Source organism: Sinocyclocheilus grahami, unplaced genomic scaffold, assembly GCF_001515645.1.
Source record: "Sinocyclocheilus grahami isolate Dianchi unplaced genomic scaffold, SAMN03320097.WGS_v1.1 scaffold117.1, whole genome shotgun sequence".
Classification (NCBI taxonomy): domain Eukaryota; kingdom Metazoa; phylum Chordata; class Actinopteri; order Cypriniformes; family Cyprinidae; genus Sinocyclocheilus; species Sinocyclocheilus grahami.
In genome coordinates this window covers 1,751,132-1,765,773 of record NW_015505296.1, presented here as the reverse complement: position 1 = coordinate 1,765,773, position 14,642 = coordinate 1,751,132, and the positions used below count along the sequence as shown (strand labels likewise).

General features: G+C 37.0%; 1 protein-coding gene across 7 annotated transcripts in view; it reads right to left on the bottom strand.

Annotated features, from left to right (window-relative positions):
- ninl (ninein-like) overlaps positions 1–14,425 on the bottom strand; it is a 29,063-nt gene extending 14,638 nt beyond the window's left edge. For 2 of the 7 annotated variants that reach the window (XM_016278032.1, XM_016278035.1), the window contains exons 1-8: positions 14,121–14,425; positions 12,255–12,466; positions 12,078–12,174; positions 9,053–9,246; positions 3,075–3,141; positions 2,788–2,978; positions 2,461–2,616; positions 520–687 (exon numbers count right to left, since the gene is read on the bottom strand). In XM_016278032.1, the coding sequence (XP_016133518.1) occupies positions 520–687; positions 2,461–2,616; positions 2,788–2,978; positions 3,075–3,141; positions 9,053–9,246; positions 12,078–12,174; positions 12,255–12,437 (1,056 nt within the window). In that variant the 5' untranslated portion in view covers positions 12,438–12,466; positions 14,121–14,425. Of the gene's footprint in view, positions 1–519; positions 688–1,111; positions 1,217–2,460; positions 2,617–2,787; positions 2,979–3,074; positions 3,142–9,052; positions 9,247–12,077; positions 12,175–12,254; positions 12,535–14,120 lie in introns of those variants that run through there. The other 5 variants (XM_016278034.1, XM_016278036.1, XM_016278037.1 and 2 more) reach the window with 5 other exon arrangements.
- Positions 14,426–14,642: the final 217 nt, after the last annotated feature.

Below are 14,642 nucleotides of genomic sequence, written 5' to 3'. Positions count from 1 at the left end.
GGGCTTGCGGCAACCACATGTAACGACCCCGGGCTGGACCCCGCTTCGTCCACGGTGAAAGCTGATCCAACAATCCACAGCGCGAAGTTGATGTATTTCCTCAGCGACCAGCACGGATCAGCTCTAGGCATGACGAAGTGGATATCGCCCCTTTTGGAAGGCCAAACAAAGTAGTTTCGCTTTCACAACGAAACACAGCATCTTCACGACATGGTGGCAGCAACAATACTACAGTGAGAATAAAAGTTATGCCTTCTTTCTTTGCGTGAACATTTGGGCTCCGTTATGCAAATCTTCCCACATCGTAACGTAGACATGTGGGGGCGTGTTAGAACGAGCTGTAGACGTGGCTGACTGATTATAAAGAATATCTCTTTGGATTTGAGACTTTAGTCTTTGCAACTTTACAGATCTTCTTTATGCACCAAGAGCTTGTATGACTTCAAAGAGAAAGGAAAAATTGAAATCGCATCATATGACCCCTTTAATTAACGCAAATAACATCTAGTAATCTGTTACCTGTAGAATACCCCTGCTATTGTGGATGCCCTCCTCCGTCCAGAGGGCGATGACTTTGTCTGGACTTGTGCATCCCGATCCATCATCCAGCCGGGTCAGCAGCCTCTGACCCACTGTAGCCGACAGTAAAGAAGGGGAAGTGGAACGCACCACACGTTCCTCAAGGGCCTGAGAGAGCAGAGAGAACGACATGAGGAAAAATAGAAAATACGATACGGCAAAGTTCAATATCAAACTGCGAGGAAAACCACTGGAAGGGAAAAACTGAGCTCTCACAGTCCCACCACACAATGCACAATGCTGTCCTTGACATGCCAGAGCTAGAGTCTCAATTCATTGCACTGACCACCAATAAACGTCCTTCTAATGTCGTAACCCTTAAGCTGGCTTAGCCTAATTTTAGCTCCAGCGACCGCCAAATATTCATGCAACTCGGCATTTGTTATCAAACGCTGAAGCCGTTTTTCACTTTAAATGAAGCCTGAACTTTTAAGTCCTAAATTGAATTGACCAGCAAATCAGAATATGTGCCTAGCTTGGGTTAAGACACTGTTTTAATTGATTTGGCTGGTTGTGCTTTCAGTAAAATCACCTCAGAAATGTCATCACTAAAGGACCCCAAACTGTCTTTACAATCCCATGTAAAAACATTACATGCAGGTATGAGGCCTGTTGTGCAGTACATCTCCTCAGCAGTGATTTTTTACATTATTTGTGCTTTCCTAGTAACAAGAGAGCAAAAAGGAGGCTCCATCTTCCCAATTAAGTTAATTGGTTCCAGCCACTGCAGCCCTCAGTAACTTGGCTTGATGTTGGAGTTCTGAAATGAATCCTGTTTGACAGTCATGCAATCATTTAACTGCCTCTTGTGTCTGTCTGCTGAGAAAAGTCATAAAAACATTGGGAAAGGCTTTGGTTGTTCATTCTTTCAGCAATTTTCTCTTTTATAATCAGCAGATGAGAGGAAAAATGGCAGATAAAGATTTCTCTTCTATATCGGTTACTTGAATTTGACAGTTTGGCATGCATTAAAAAATAAGCATAACAACATATGATTAAATGCAGATTACTGGAATACCCGTCGTCTGCAGCAAAAATTATTTTTTCAGCTGCACACCAGAAGTTCATGTACATGCATTAGTGTTTTGTTATTGTTGTTTTGTCATATTGTCTAGATATGTACACACTACTGGTTTGGAATATTTGAGAATAAATATGAATTTTTTTTAATGGATAAAGATTTCTCTTCTATATCGGTTACTTGAATTTGACAGTTTGGCATGCATTAAAAAATAAGCATAACAACATATGATTAAATGCAGATTACTGGAATACCCGTCGTCTGCAGCAAAAATAATTTTTTCAGCTGCACACCAGAAGTTCATGTACATGCATTAGTGTTTTGTTATTGTTGTTTTGTCATATTGTCTAGATATGTACACACTACTGGTTTGGAATATTTGAGAATAAATATGAATTTTTTTTTATGTTTTTTTTTTTAAAGAAGCCTTATGTTGACCAAGAATGCATTTATTTAATCAAAAATCCAGTAATATTAATGCAATTTAAAATAAATGTTTTTTTTCAATTTAATTTATTCCTGTGATGCAAAGCTGAATTTTCAGCAGCCATTACTCTAGTCTTCAGTGTCATATGATCCTTGAACGACAAATACTTACAAGTACCTTCAAATTTAAACTGAATTGTCAATATATTAAATAAGCACAGTACATTATTTAAATACTACCAAGTGCAACATAAAACTTTTAAGAAACAATCACATATAACTGCTTCTTTCATACATTCACTTCATTTGCAGAGAACACCATGCAGTCACACTCTTGCATACTGGTGTCAGCTTTTGCTGCAGATTGCTTGGCAAAGCTATATTTATTTTTGGCTACAATCTGCTTTCCGTTGCAACATCACCATGACCCTGACCTTTGAGATGGAGCGCTGTGGTTTGGGCCGAGCAGGGGTGGAGGTAGAGATGAGAGCAGCGTGATCGTGTTGTGTGAACAGCCCGCTCTGGAACTCACTCAGACTGACTCTCCCATCCCGATCCTTGTCTAGTTTCCTGAAGAGACTGTCTAACTCCTTTGCATTAACAAAAAACATGGATAACAGTGTTTAATGCACTGAATGGTGAAGGCATGTCACTATAAACTCTGTAAAGAGTAATTAGTAGCAAACAAGCAGCAAAGAATGTCCTAACTTGGTTAATATGATTACTAATCCTACTCTATACAGAACGTTACATGACTGTACCTCGGACTGTAAGTCCTTGAGACCGATGCGGTCACAGACAAGTGACAGCTCCTTGCGGTTTAGTGATCCTCCAGCTCCAACCCCCAGCTCCTGCCATACTGCCCTCACCTGCCCGTCTGTCACTTCCTGCTGAGGATCAGATGAGCGCAGAGGACTTCCTGTGCCATCTTGATTCCAGAGCTTCAACTGGCCTTGAATATATGTAAATCAAAAAGAATTAGAGAGCTGTGCTGATTTTTCATATACTGTATATAAACATGCTTATATTTTAGTAACATCTAATGTACCTTGTGCCACAAAATAGTGGTGTGTGGACTCCTTGTTGTTTCCTGTGTCCTCATCTGACTTTAGACTCTATAAACAGAGCATCGACAGTGCTTATTGAATACTGCACAGTATATACTCTATACTGCCTGCTATTCTTTAAATAAGCATCTAGGTATGTTATAGATGATTATTTTAAATTTTTTATCCATTTTATGTCAAAATGTCTTAATGCTTGACACATTTTGGAACACGGTAGGTCTTCCAGGTATTCCATAATTAGTGTGCACAGTATATTGTCATAATTAAAGATGCACAGCAAGAGTTTAACACAATATCTTGAATTAAGGTTTTGACTCTTGAGTGAAGCGAGTGAGCAGATGGAGACAGTGTAGCTGAATGAACTATTATGGCTCAGTGATCACAAGGAACACAATACAATCATCAAAAGGCATTCCATCCCAGCAGTCACTACTTCTGCAACACTGGACAGGAACAACCGACAGATACAAGCTCAAGAGTAATGCTGTTCATATCAGTACAGAAACACTGCACCGTACTAAACAGCTTAAACCATGCTCATATAAAGCCAGCTAAATCTCCCTGTGTGTACTAATGTGAAAGAGCTTATATAAGACACATTTTGGAGTGGGACCGAGTTATCTAATACTGAGAGTGCTTTCAAATTGACTGACACCATTAAGACAAATGCAGTAAAAGTAACTGTAATGGTGTTTGCTAACTGGGTACTGTACACTGAATACTGCCTATTGTTTTAGTGAAATAGTGAAACTGTATTGTATATGACAGAGCAAAGTCATATTTACAAATAGGAAACTCGGAATTTTAATGATACACAAGCTGCAACATTGGAAAGGGCTTGTTGATTTGAAACACTGCAGAACCACTGATCTACAGTATAATATACAGCCTATATCAAATCTATACCTAAACTTACATGAGAATGTAGGGTACATGTGTACATGAATTGATTTGTGCTAGTGCTATCTAGTGGTAGGTTACAGTTTGATTCAGACAGTAATTGACCTGTAAGATATCTGTGGTTTGATCGATGTAGATTGATCAAATGCAAAATAGAACAGGATACACTGATCGAAACAGTACACAGTTCACAGTACACAGTACACAGTATAAGCCCAGCTGAATATGGGACAAGCCACAATCAGTTACCATCAGCATTAAAATTTAAACAACATTACATAACTCTTCACAAACAGCTTTTCAGTCGGAAAGCAGAGAGCGGAATGTCTTTAATTAACTCTCTCTCTCAGTCAAATAGTGAATATTTAGTCAGAGAAAAAAAGCTACTTCATTTATCTCCACTGGGAAATTAAGTGAGGAACATCGCACATCTTTGTCCCTAAGGCATAGTTCATCCCTGACATCATGTACTCACTAAGAAAAGCGTTGATATACAGAGGTCTTTCAGAATAGGCTACTCTCTAATTGGGGTGCACAAAAACTCACAAACAATCAAAAGACATGAGATACTTTTAAAAGACTTGATTACAATTCATCAAGAATGTTCCTCAGCTTCTGCCTGATGAAAAGACAAATATGTTGTATTTTAGTCTATGACGCAGCCAAAACTACATAATTTATGTTGCATGACAAGGTTTGTGTGCAATATTTATCACAGCTGGTTGAATTATTTACATAAACAAGCAGTGCTGCTGCTCACATGGATGTTGTAAAAGACTATATGGACTGGAATCTGTGCTGAGGCCTGTGAATAATCAGCACGGATTCTGTCCATTCTATCCATCTCCTCATTCGACATATTTACAGTCATGTTAAAGCAACACTGATCTCATTACAAAATTCTGGTTAGGGGTAAATCCATGGAACGCCGTTTGCAACCCATTTTACTATCATAATCTGATGTATTTCTGGAGAAATCTGGGATTTTATAAAAAAAAAAATGTTATGAAAATATTGTGTATATATTTTTGAAAAGGAAAGTTGTTTCAGAGGTGAAACAAATTATTACATTTAGATTAAAAAACATGATGAAATCCTATTTGGAATAACATGAAATATATCATCATGCCCAATAAGACAAGGAAAATGCATTAAAAAAGTAAATTGTCAATTATGATTTCATGTTGAAATGCATATTCTTTTGTCTAATTATACTACGGACAACCATGATATATTTTATATTTATATACGTAATTTAAATTTATGCATTTGGCTGACACTTTTATCTAAAGTGACTTACATTGCATTCAATATACACTTTTTAACTCATTTTAATTACATTTTTTTTTTATAATAATTTTTCATGCAATCCCTGCGAATCAAACCCATGGCTTTTGTGTGTCATTCTTTCCTGTTTAAGACAAAAAGGACAGCATTTTCAATTACAATCATCTTACAATCATACTAATTCAAATTAGCTTTTATTTTATATTTTCAGCTTTCATTTCAATTTTACTATAAGTTTTAGTAATTTTATTATGTGCACGTTACTTACTTTATTATGTGCATGTTAACTTTATTACTTCAATTTGAACTTATTCATTTCAGTTAATTGCTATGGCAACATTTTGTTTTTTCTGTTTTTTTTTCATCCAGTATTTATATTTACAGTTTTAATGGCTGTTTTAGTTTTATTTAACAATGAAAACGTTGATCAACAGTAAAGAGTATAGTTACCAAAAATTATTGTTATTTTTAAAAAGACTTTTTAATGCAAATTACTACAACAACAAATACTACCACTACTGGCTACTACTAATAGTTTAAGACAAATTTAGGACCTTCATTAAATATAACATTTAAATAAATAAAACATTTCAGCTTCAGCAAAGTTAAATGTCACAGTGTGATCAGTCTAAATGATGATTTTATTAATGAAAAATAATAAAATCATGATAATCTTTAGCATTTTTTTAGCTTTTTGGAAGTATTCAACAATATCAGACAGCTTAAAGAACTGTTGCAAAATAGATTAAATATATTACATATCTAACACTTTTTACAGTCTTTAATTGTTTCAAATTTGTATTTAATATGTTCAAAACTTCAAAAAATTTAAAAATATGCATGGTATTATAATGTTATACTAAAACTAAAATTAAAACAATGGAAAAGCGCTTAACCTGTAGAAGGAAAAAACAAATATTAAGCATGCAGAATAACACAAGTGGACTTAGTTTGAACGATTAACTGCCACTTTGAATGATTACATATTTGTGGCATCTGTAATTGTAATCACAATTAGAAATTCGATTAATTGTGCAGCCCTACACCCTTGTGAAACCTTAAACCTTTTACATAGTACTTAAACTGTACATGTTCATCAGATTACTGTACGAGACACGGTGAGTTAACACAGAATCGCTAGTGACAGTGCACTAGAGTCGATTTAGAGCATGGAATCTCTCCCATTCACTGAAATAGCGTGTACTGGCTTACATAAAAGCTCTAAATATTTCAAACACTTATGAAACGTGAGAGGAGATCAGGAGAAGAAAAGGAGAACAGAGCGGGAGAGACGTGTAGAGAGAGAGAGAGAGAGTAAGAGAACGAGGGAGGGCTCTGGAATGCGAGTATGCATTTCTAAAATGAGAGGCGCAGTTAGAGGAAGCACCATGCCAAATTATAGCCAAACCCTTTCCTTCTTGTACTTCACATTATCGGGCCTTCTGACCACAGCTGATGCTTTGCACGCTGAGCTCCACCCAGACCAAGACCTCTAATCCTGGTTGAACACATTCGACACATTAAGATAAAACATGAACACACAGGCACTAAAACACGCCGGACCAAACGGAGCCTGGTGGGCTGGTTCATAAACCCCAAATGCTGGTCGTTGCCAACATAAACTGTACTGATGGACCAGCCTGCTTTCATTCTTGGATTGCTTGAATCCTCCACAGACTGTGACCTACTCTCTCAAGAAGTCTCAACCCAAACAGCACCGTTAGACTAGATTTTACACTGTTTTAGAAAATGTAAATGTTACCACCATGATCTGAGTGGTTTTGGGCTGTTCTACCCTTGTGAAAAAGAAGCATACTTTTAAAAAGAGTACTTATTGCACAATTCAATACACTTTATAAAATTGTTCAGCGCGCAGTATCACGTATTTTTAAGTGTGAACTGAATGTAATGTTTTTGGTTTAGTTTAAATTTATATTAAATTCAGTTAGATGATCTTTAGAGTGTTTTTGACCCACTTACGCAGGACTTAAGTACATCTTTAGATGTAATTTCATAATTATTTATATTGTGTTTGAAATATGGTTGAAGTGGACTATTCTATTCTAATATTGTAAAGTAAAATGTCCTTTTTATTGAAACTTGTATGTCATGTATTTAAATATAACTGCAATTACACATTTGTAATAAAGCTGCAGTTAAGTGCATTTAAATATATTAATGTTAAATGTACATTTCAACACATCAAAATAAGTGTACATCTTTAAAGCATGACAAGATTATTAAAATGTACTTTAAAGTAAAACTTTTAATTTGACATTATTACAAAATCACGCTTTAAAAGTGTACTTAATCATGAAACTGTCTCTCTTTATGTACACTTAAATGGCTTTTATTTTTTAATAGAATTAATACTATATTTAAAAAAAATCTACTTTTAAGATTACAAGAACAAGTGCAACTACAACTGCACATTCAGTATAATTAAGCACACAAGGAAAGCTTGTGATACTATAACAAATTCCTTGTATGTGCAAACATACTTGGCAATAAAGCTCTTTCTGATTCTGATTCTGATTCTGACCTCTCTTTCAGTTGTCATCAAACAACTGTAACTGTAACATCTTCAGTGAAGGGACATGTGAAGTGTGCATGAGCAAGAAAAACATCTTCATCCTCTATTGTTTCTAGTACCAAACCAAGATGGATCCAAAATAAGTCTTTAAAAACGAAACACATGGAAGGAGAGGTCCAGCAGCACAGGTTTGCATTTGCACTGGCTCTCTGGTCTGGCACTGCTCTGCACAAGTAAAATGACTCCAGAAGAAAAAGTACAGACACAGCAGAAACAACAAACCCCTTTTATGAGAGCTCCTGCTGTTTTTTGGGGGAAAAAAGAGAATGTGAAATGAGCCATGTTTTGATCCTAAGCCAAAAGTAACACTGAAGTCTGTTGAAGGTGGGGGCTGCACTTTGGGCCGGCACTTGCACATTCCACACCGTCGCACTTCCTGTCTGTGAAAAGCAGGTCGGCCCAGATCCATTCACTACAATCAAACTGAATCAGCTCTTTAATTGACTAACCATACGACACCTCAGGTGCACTGCAGTGTTAAGTGCTAATATTTAACAATGTCTATTTGCATACAGTCCCAGGATGACAATCCTATTTTCCCTTGAATCTCCTTTGAGTGTCATGTCAATTAGATTTTAAATGCATGCATTTTCAGTTATTAATAAAAATAATAATTCGACATAAAGTTAATATACACTACTGTTCAAAAGTTTGGGGTCTGCAAGACTTTTAAATGTTTTTCCAAGAAGTCTGTTATGGTCACCAAGGCTGTATTAATTTGATCAAAGAATAACAGTAAAAACAGTGAAAGCCTGAAATATTATTGTAATTTAACATTTGTGTTTTCTGTTTGAATATATTTTAAAAAGTAATTCATTCCTGTGATGCAAAGCTGAATTTTCAGCATCATTACTCCAGTCTTCAGTGTCACATGATCCTTCAGAAATCATTTTAATAATGATGATTTGCTGCTCAAGAAACATTTATTATTATTATCAATGTTAATAATGGTTGTGCTGCTTCATATTTTTTGAAACTGTGGCACATTTTTTTCAGGATTCTTTGATGAATAGTTAAAAAGAACAGCATTTATTTTGAAAAAATACAAAAGTGCCTTTAATGTCACTTTTGATCTATTTAATGCATCCCTCCTGAATAAAAGCATTAATTTATAAAAAATAAAAAAAATCTTTTTGACGCCAAACTTTTGAACAGTAGTGTAGGTATCATGAATTTTACCTCAACACTCTCCAGTGAGGTGGAGCGTCTGAGCTTGGCTCTCCTCACACCGTTTGTTTCTACTTTGTCAGTCCCAAACGGTGGTGAATCTTCTGAGACTGCTGTCAGCTCTAAGTCGGTCTTGTCTGGCCGTGATCGCCGCCCATACCGTTTGGTTCCTTTCACATATTTAGGTTTCACCTCCTCTGGGACTGCTAGAAGCACAGGGAGTGATGCTTTAGAGTGACAGATAATGAAAGTATGTCAGAAGCAGTCAAATTGAAATGGTAATAGCAATAGTAGGTGATCTCACATCATTTGTTTTATGTCACAACCTTTTTCATAAAATGAAAAATATGTTTGAAAGGAAATGTAAACCTAAATGGAACATCTCCAAACCCAGGTTCAATGCTTGAACATCTGTTTTTCATCATAGCTTTCAGGTATACCATTTTCAAAGATAATTTTAGTGTTGCACGCTGAGATTTCACAACATACACTAATGTACCAGTCTCCCTAATACATATATGAAAATAGACAAATGTTATTCTGGCTTTGATTTTAAAAAGACCTGCACAAAATGTTTCAGCATCTGTTTTACTTATTAGGGCTCCAGTGAAAGAAGCCATAACAATCATTAGGCATGCAGGTACCTGAAGGTATTAAGAGCCAATATTTTGCTTGATTTCACGAATATGCAGGAATGCCTGTGTTTTGTCTTCTTAAACATGTTAATAATAATTATGTCTTCTTAAACAATGCCTTTAATCCAAATAAACACAAAGGTGTTTAGGAAAGACATAAAAATAACACCAAACATTGGCTAAATTTAAAATGATGAACGTTTTTCTCATATTTGTGTTTAATTTTTCCAGAGACCCCAAAAAGTAAAAGTGTAAGAAAGCCAGTCTTAAAAACTGTTTAAAACTGTTTACATAAACCACAATGCTCTAAATACACACTACTTTTCAAAGGTTTGGGGTTCAAATTAGTTTTTTAAAGAAATTAATAATTTTATTGAGCAAGGATGCATTAAGCTTGTCAAAAGTGACAGTAAAGATTTTTACATTATTACAAATGATTTCTATTTCAAATAAATGCTGCCCTTTTGTACTTTCTATTCATCAAAGCATCCTAAAAAAATGTATCACGGTTTCCACAAACAGCTGTTTTCAACATTGATAATAATAAGGAATGTTTCTTGAGCAGCAAATCAGCATATTAGAATGATTTCTGAAGGATCAGAAGACTGGAGCAATGATGATGCAAATTTAGCTTTGCCATCAAAGGAATGAATTACATTTTTAAAATATATTAAAGGGGTCATGATGTTGCTAAAAATAACATTATTTTGTGTATTTGGTGTAATGAAATGTGTTTATGTGGTTTAAGGTTAAAAAAACACATTATTGTTTCGCCTCTATGCCCTGCCTTTCTGAAACACGTCGATTTTTACAAAGCTCATCGGTCTGAAAAAGCGAGGTGTGCTGTGATTGGCCAGCTATCCAGTGCGTTGTGATTGGCCGAATACCTCAAGCGTGTGACAGAAATGTTACGCCCCTACCATACTGTGATGATGCCCTGTCCGGCCGGAGCGACGAGACAAAAACATTAAAACCCATTATAAGCGAGGCATTTGTTGCATCTAGTGGGGACATAATTACAGATTATAATGACTTATACTGTCTTTTTACGCGTTGCATCGCGTAACATAAAACCATGTCTGCATTTGATATCGGAGAAATGACAAACAACAAGCGCTACTCTACACTGCTCAAAACTCGCGTTTGAATCTTCAGTGGCAAATTCTTTAATATAAAAAACGTACTTAGTCTGTGAGTCAGAACAGCCGGCATTGTAGTCTACTCTTCCAGGATCAGGTAACAGTCCTCCATAAAATGTGCTGCACACATCTGAATATTTGGGTTGAACTGTTCTGGAACAGTGTTGTAAATACAACTTAACCACTGATTTCTAGTCGTGTCCTCTTTTGGAAGACCAAACAAAGTAGTTTCGCTTTCACAACGAAACACACAGCGTCACACATGGCGGGCTAGAGTGAGCAGCGGTCGGCGGGCTTGCGGCAACCACATGTGATGACTCCGGGTTGGACTCCGCTTCGTCCACAGTGAAAGACGATCCGGTGATCCACAGCGTGAAGTTGATGCATTTCCTCAGCGACCAGCACGGATCAGCTCTAGGCATGACGAAGCGGATATCGTCCTCTTTTGGAAGGCCAAACAAAGTCGTTTCGCTTTCACAATGAAACACAGCGTCTTCACGACATGGCGGCAGCAACAACAATACTACAGCGAGAATACAATTTACGCCTTCTTTCTTTGCGTAAACATTTGGGCGGCGGTATGCAAATCTTCCCACATAGTGAGGTAGGTCTTCACGACATGGCGGCAGCAACAACAATACTACAGCGAGAATACAATTTACGCCTTCTTTCTTTGCGTAAACATTTGGGCGGCGGTATGCAAATCTTCCCACATAGTGAGGTAGGTATGTGGAGGCGTGTTAGAACGAGACGTTTTAGGTAGGCGTGGCTGACTCTTAACTTTTCTAAAGAATATCTCTTAGGATTTGAGACTTTAGTCTTTGCAACTTTACAGATCTTCATTATGCACCAAGAGCTTGTATCACTTCAAAGAGAAAGGAAAAATTTAAATCGCATCATATGACCCCTTTAAATTAATATATTTTAGATTACATTTCATAGTGTTGCTGTTTTTACTGTATTTTTGATCAAATAAATGCAGCCTAAGAAAACAACAAATACATTAAAATATATTACAGACCCCAAACTTTTGAATGCTAGTGTAACTAACCATAAATATACCAGGCTATTCATTAACAAATACAAATAATAATTTAGACAATAACACCAGGATGTGTTCAATTCAGTTCAACTACTCATCATGTTCCATCAACAATCCTTGAATCCACAAGGTCCAGACTGATTAGTAACAAAAAATCATGAAGATAAACACAAGCCTGGAAGCTCTGATAAGTCTGGAGTTACATAAAGGTAGTCAAGTACCTGGTTCAAGATAGCTGCTCTCCTCCTCTGAAGTACTAAAGTCCAAAGATCTTGACAGCACAACCACAAAGCCCTCTTTGAACTCTTCAAAATTCACCTGCAAACAGACATTATCTTAACATCTATAATACAGCATTAGGATGAGAGGCACTGGGATGCTCATGGGGGACAGCTTACCCTGGCGTAATGTTGTGGTCCAAGCAGAGTGTCCAGCAGCAAAGGGAGATGGGCATCTAAGCTCAGCTTGTGGCATAAGGCAGTAAGTTCCTCTTTGTCGAGATAACCTGTCCCGGTGGTGTCACAGCTGTCAAATTCAGCTTTCAACTGTGCCACATAGCGGTTCTGCTCCTCCTCATCCATCCCACCACATACTGCACAGCCTGCAAAGTCTGGGACATGAATGTAGAATTAAAAATGATAAACAAGTCTAGTGGCCAATCTGCATTGACATATGAGTACTAGAATCTCTAGCCTACATAGAGAGTAATTGATTGAATCGATCTGACAATCTAATCACAACATATTTTTGCATGGAGTTCATGATGCATTTGCCAATTCAGGCACATACCGGTATATATTCTATACATACACTACCATTCAAAAGTTTGGGACAGATTTTTTTATATATAAAATATATAAATAAACACTTTCCTTGAGCAGCAAATCAGCATATTCTGAAAGATCATGTGACAGAAGATTGGAGTAATGTTGCTGAAAATTCATCACAGGAATGAATTGTTTTAAAATATATTGAGACAATGCTTTTAAAGGGTTAGTTCACCCAAAAATGAAAATTAGGCTGCGTTTTACTCACCCCCGAGGCATCCTAGGTCTATATGACTTTCTTCTTTCAGACGAATCCAGTCGGAGTTCTATTAAAAATGTCCACATTCCCCCGGAACTGCTTCGTTTACAACAGTGAGATTCAAGTGATTATTAAGTTTTGAATACGGATATTTTTCTTACAAAAACGCATCGATTCACTTTTTTTTATGGAAGGGAGCTTTTTATTTCACGTCTTTTGGACTGAAGCAATGCAACACCCGCTGAGTGAAACGATAGAGCTTGAAAGATCAAAGACAATTTTTATTATAACTCCGACTGGATTCGTCTGAAAGAAGCAAGTCAAATACACCTAGGATGCCTCGGGGGTGAGTAAAACACAGCCTAATTTTCATTTTTGGGTGAACTAACCCTTTAAAGTGTAATAATATTTTGCAATACTACTGTTTTACTGTACTTTTGATCAAATAAATGCAGCCTGGGTAAGCATAAGACACTTTTTTCAAAAACGTTTGTAAATATATAAACACTATTTTAAAAGTTCGAATTTTGTAGCACTTTTTTAGGCTATGTATTTTACTACTACTTTACTACATAAACCCATGTATAGGCCTACATACTTTGTCTTTTTGTCCTCTACTTACACTGTTTTATGGTTTCTTCTGTTATCCTGCTGGCTTTATTGTTTTGAGGTGTGTTTGGTTTTTGCAAAGAATGTCATTGTATTGGTACAACAGGCAATAAATGACCAAAGTTTAAGTGTTTTGAGCCAAAAAAGCCTGAGCTTATCTCCAAGTGACTTCTGATAACGGTGGAGGACAAAGCAAACAGAGATAGACTTAAAATATCACATACTTATAGAAAGTTACTTTAAGACCAAGTGAATCCTAATGGTCTTCAGAATCATAAACACCCCTGACAGTCGAGTCAAAACAGGGTCTTTGGATGCTTTATCCTAATTCCACGTAACATTTTCACACACAGAATGCTGCATTATTAAATCTTACATTTGTTATTTGACAATAACAGACAAAAAGGGAAATGCCTTTATGAATTAACCCTATAAAGCTGCCTATAAAAGCCTTAAGGTGTCCCACAATGCAGCACGCGGTTTTGGTATACGTTCACCATGGGAACGAGGACAAGACTAATGTAAAACATTGTACTTTCCGTTGTAAACATTCACTTTCAAAAAGTCCCCGTGACTGTAGATGCGCAGGCGATCAACTAAAGTAAAAATGCCATAATGTGACATCTTACCGTTATAAACTCACACCGACTCCGTTTCCGTAAAAGTCACTTTATGTCCAGCAAAGTGAACGACCAAAACCGGAAAGATGCTTTGCCCGTTGAAGCGGACATAAGTAACACATCCGAGAAAAGTGTCCAGGCTAGAAGCACGCTGTTGCGGGCGAGGCACCCGCGCTCACCCGTCTGCACTCTGCAGCGTCCGCCGGAGCGCAGTAGCGTTAGTGCGGGGGCCGGGGAGGAACCAAGAGTTCCTGCTCATTCAGAGATGCTCCATTCTGCAGCCCCTGCTGGTCAGGCGGTGGACTCCAATGGGACGGGACGGAACCCCCACACTGGCATTGCGTTTCTTTGTTGAATTACACTGTGCCTACTGTAAAATAAAATAAACATAGTGTAGGCTATGCACTGCATTTTTATGCTTTGCGGTTAAAAGGGCATTTTAAAGAATCAGATGCACTTTACATAACAAGAAGAAACATTTGTGTAGTCTCTCTTATCTTCACAGCTCATTTGAGGGTCCACGCACACAGG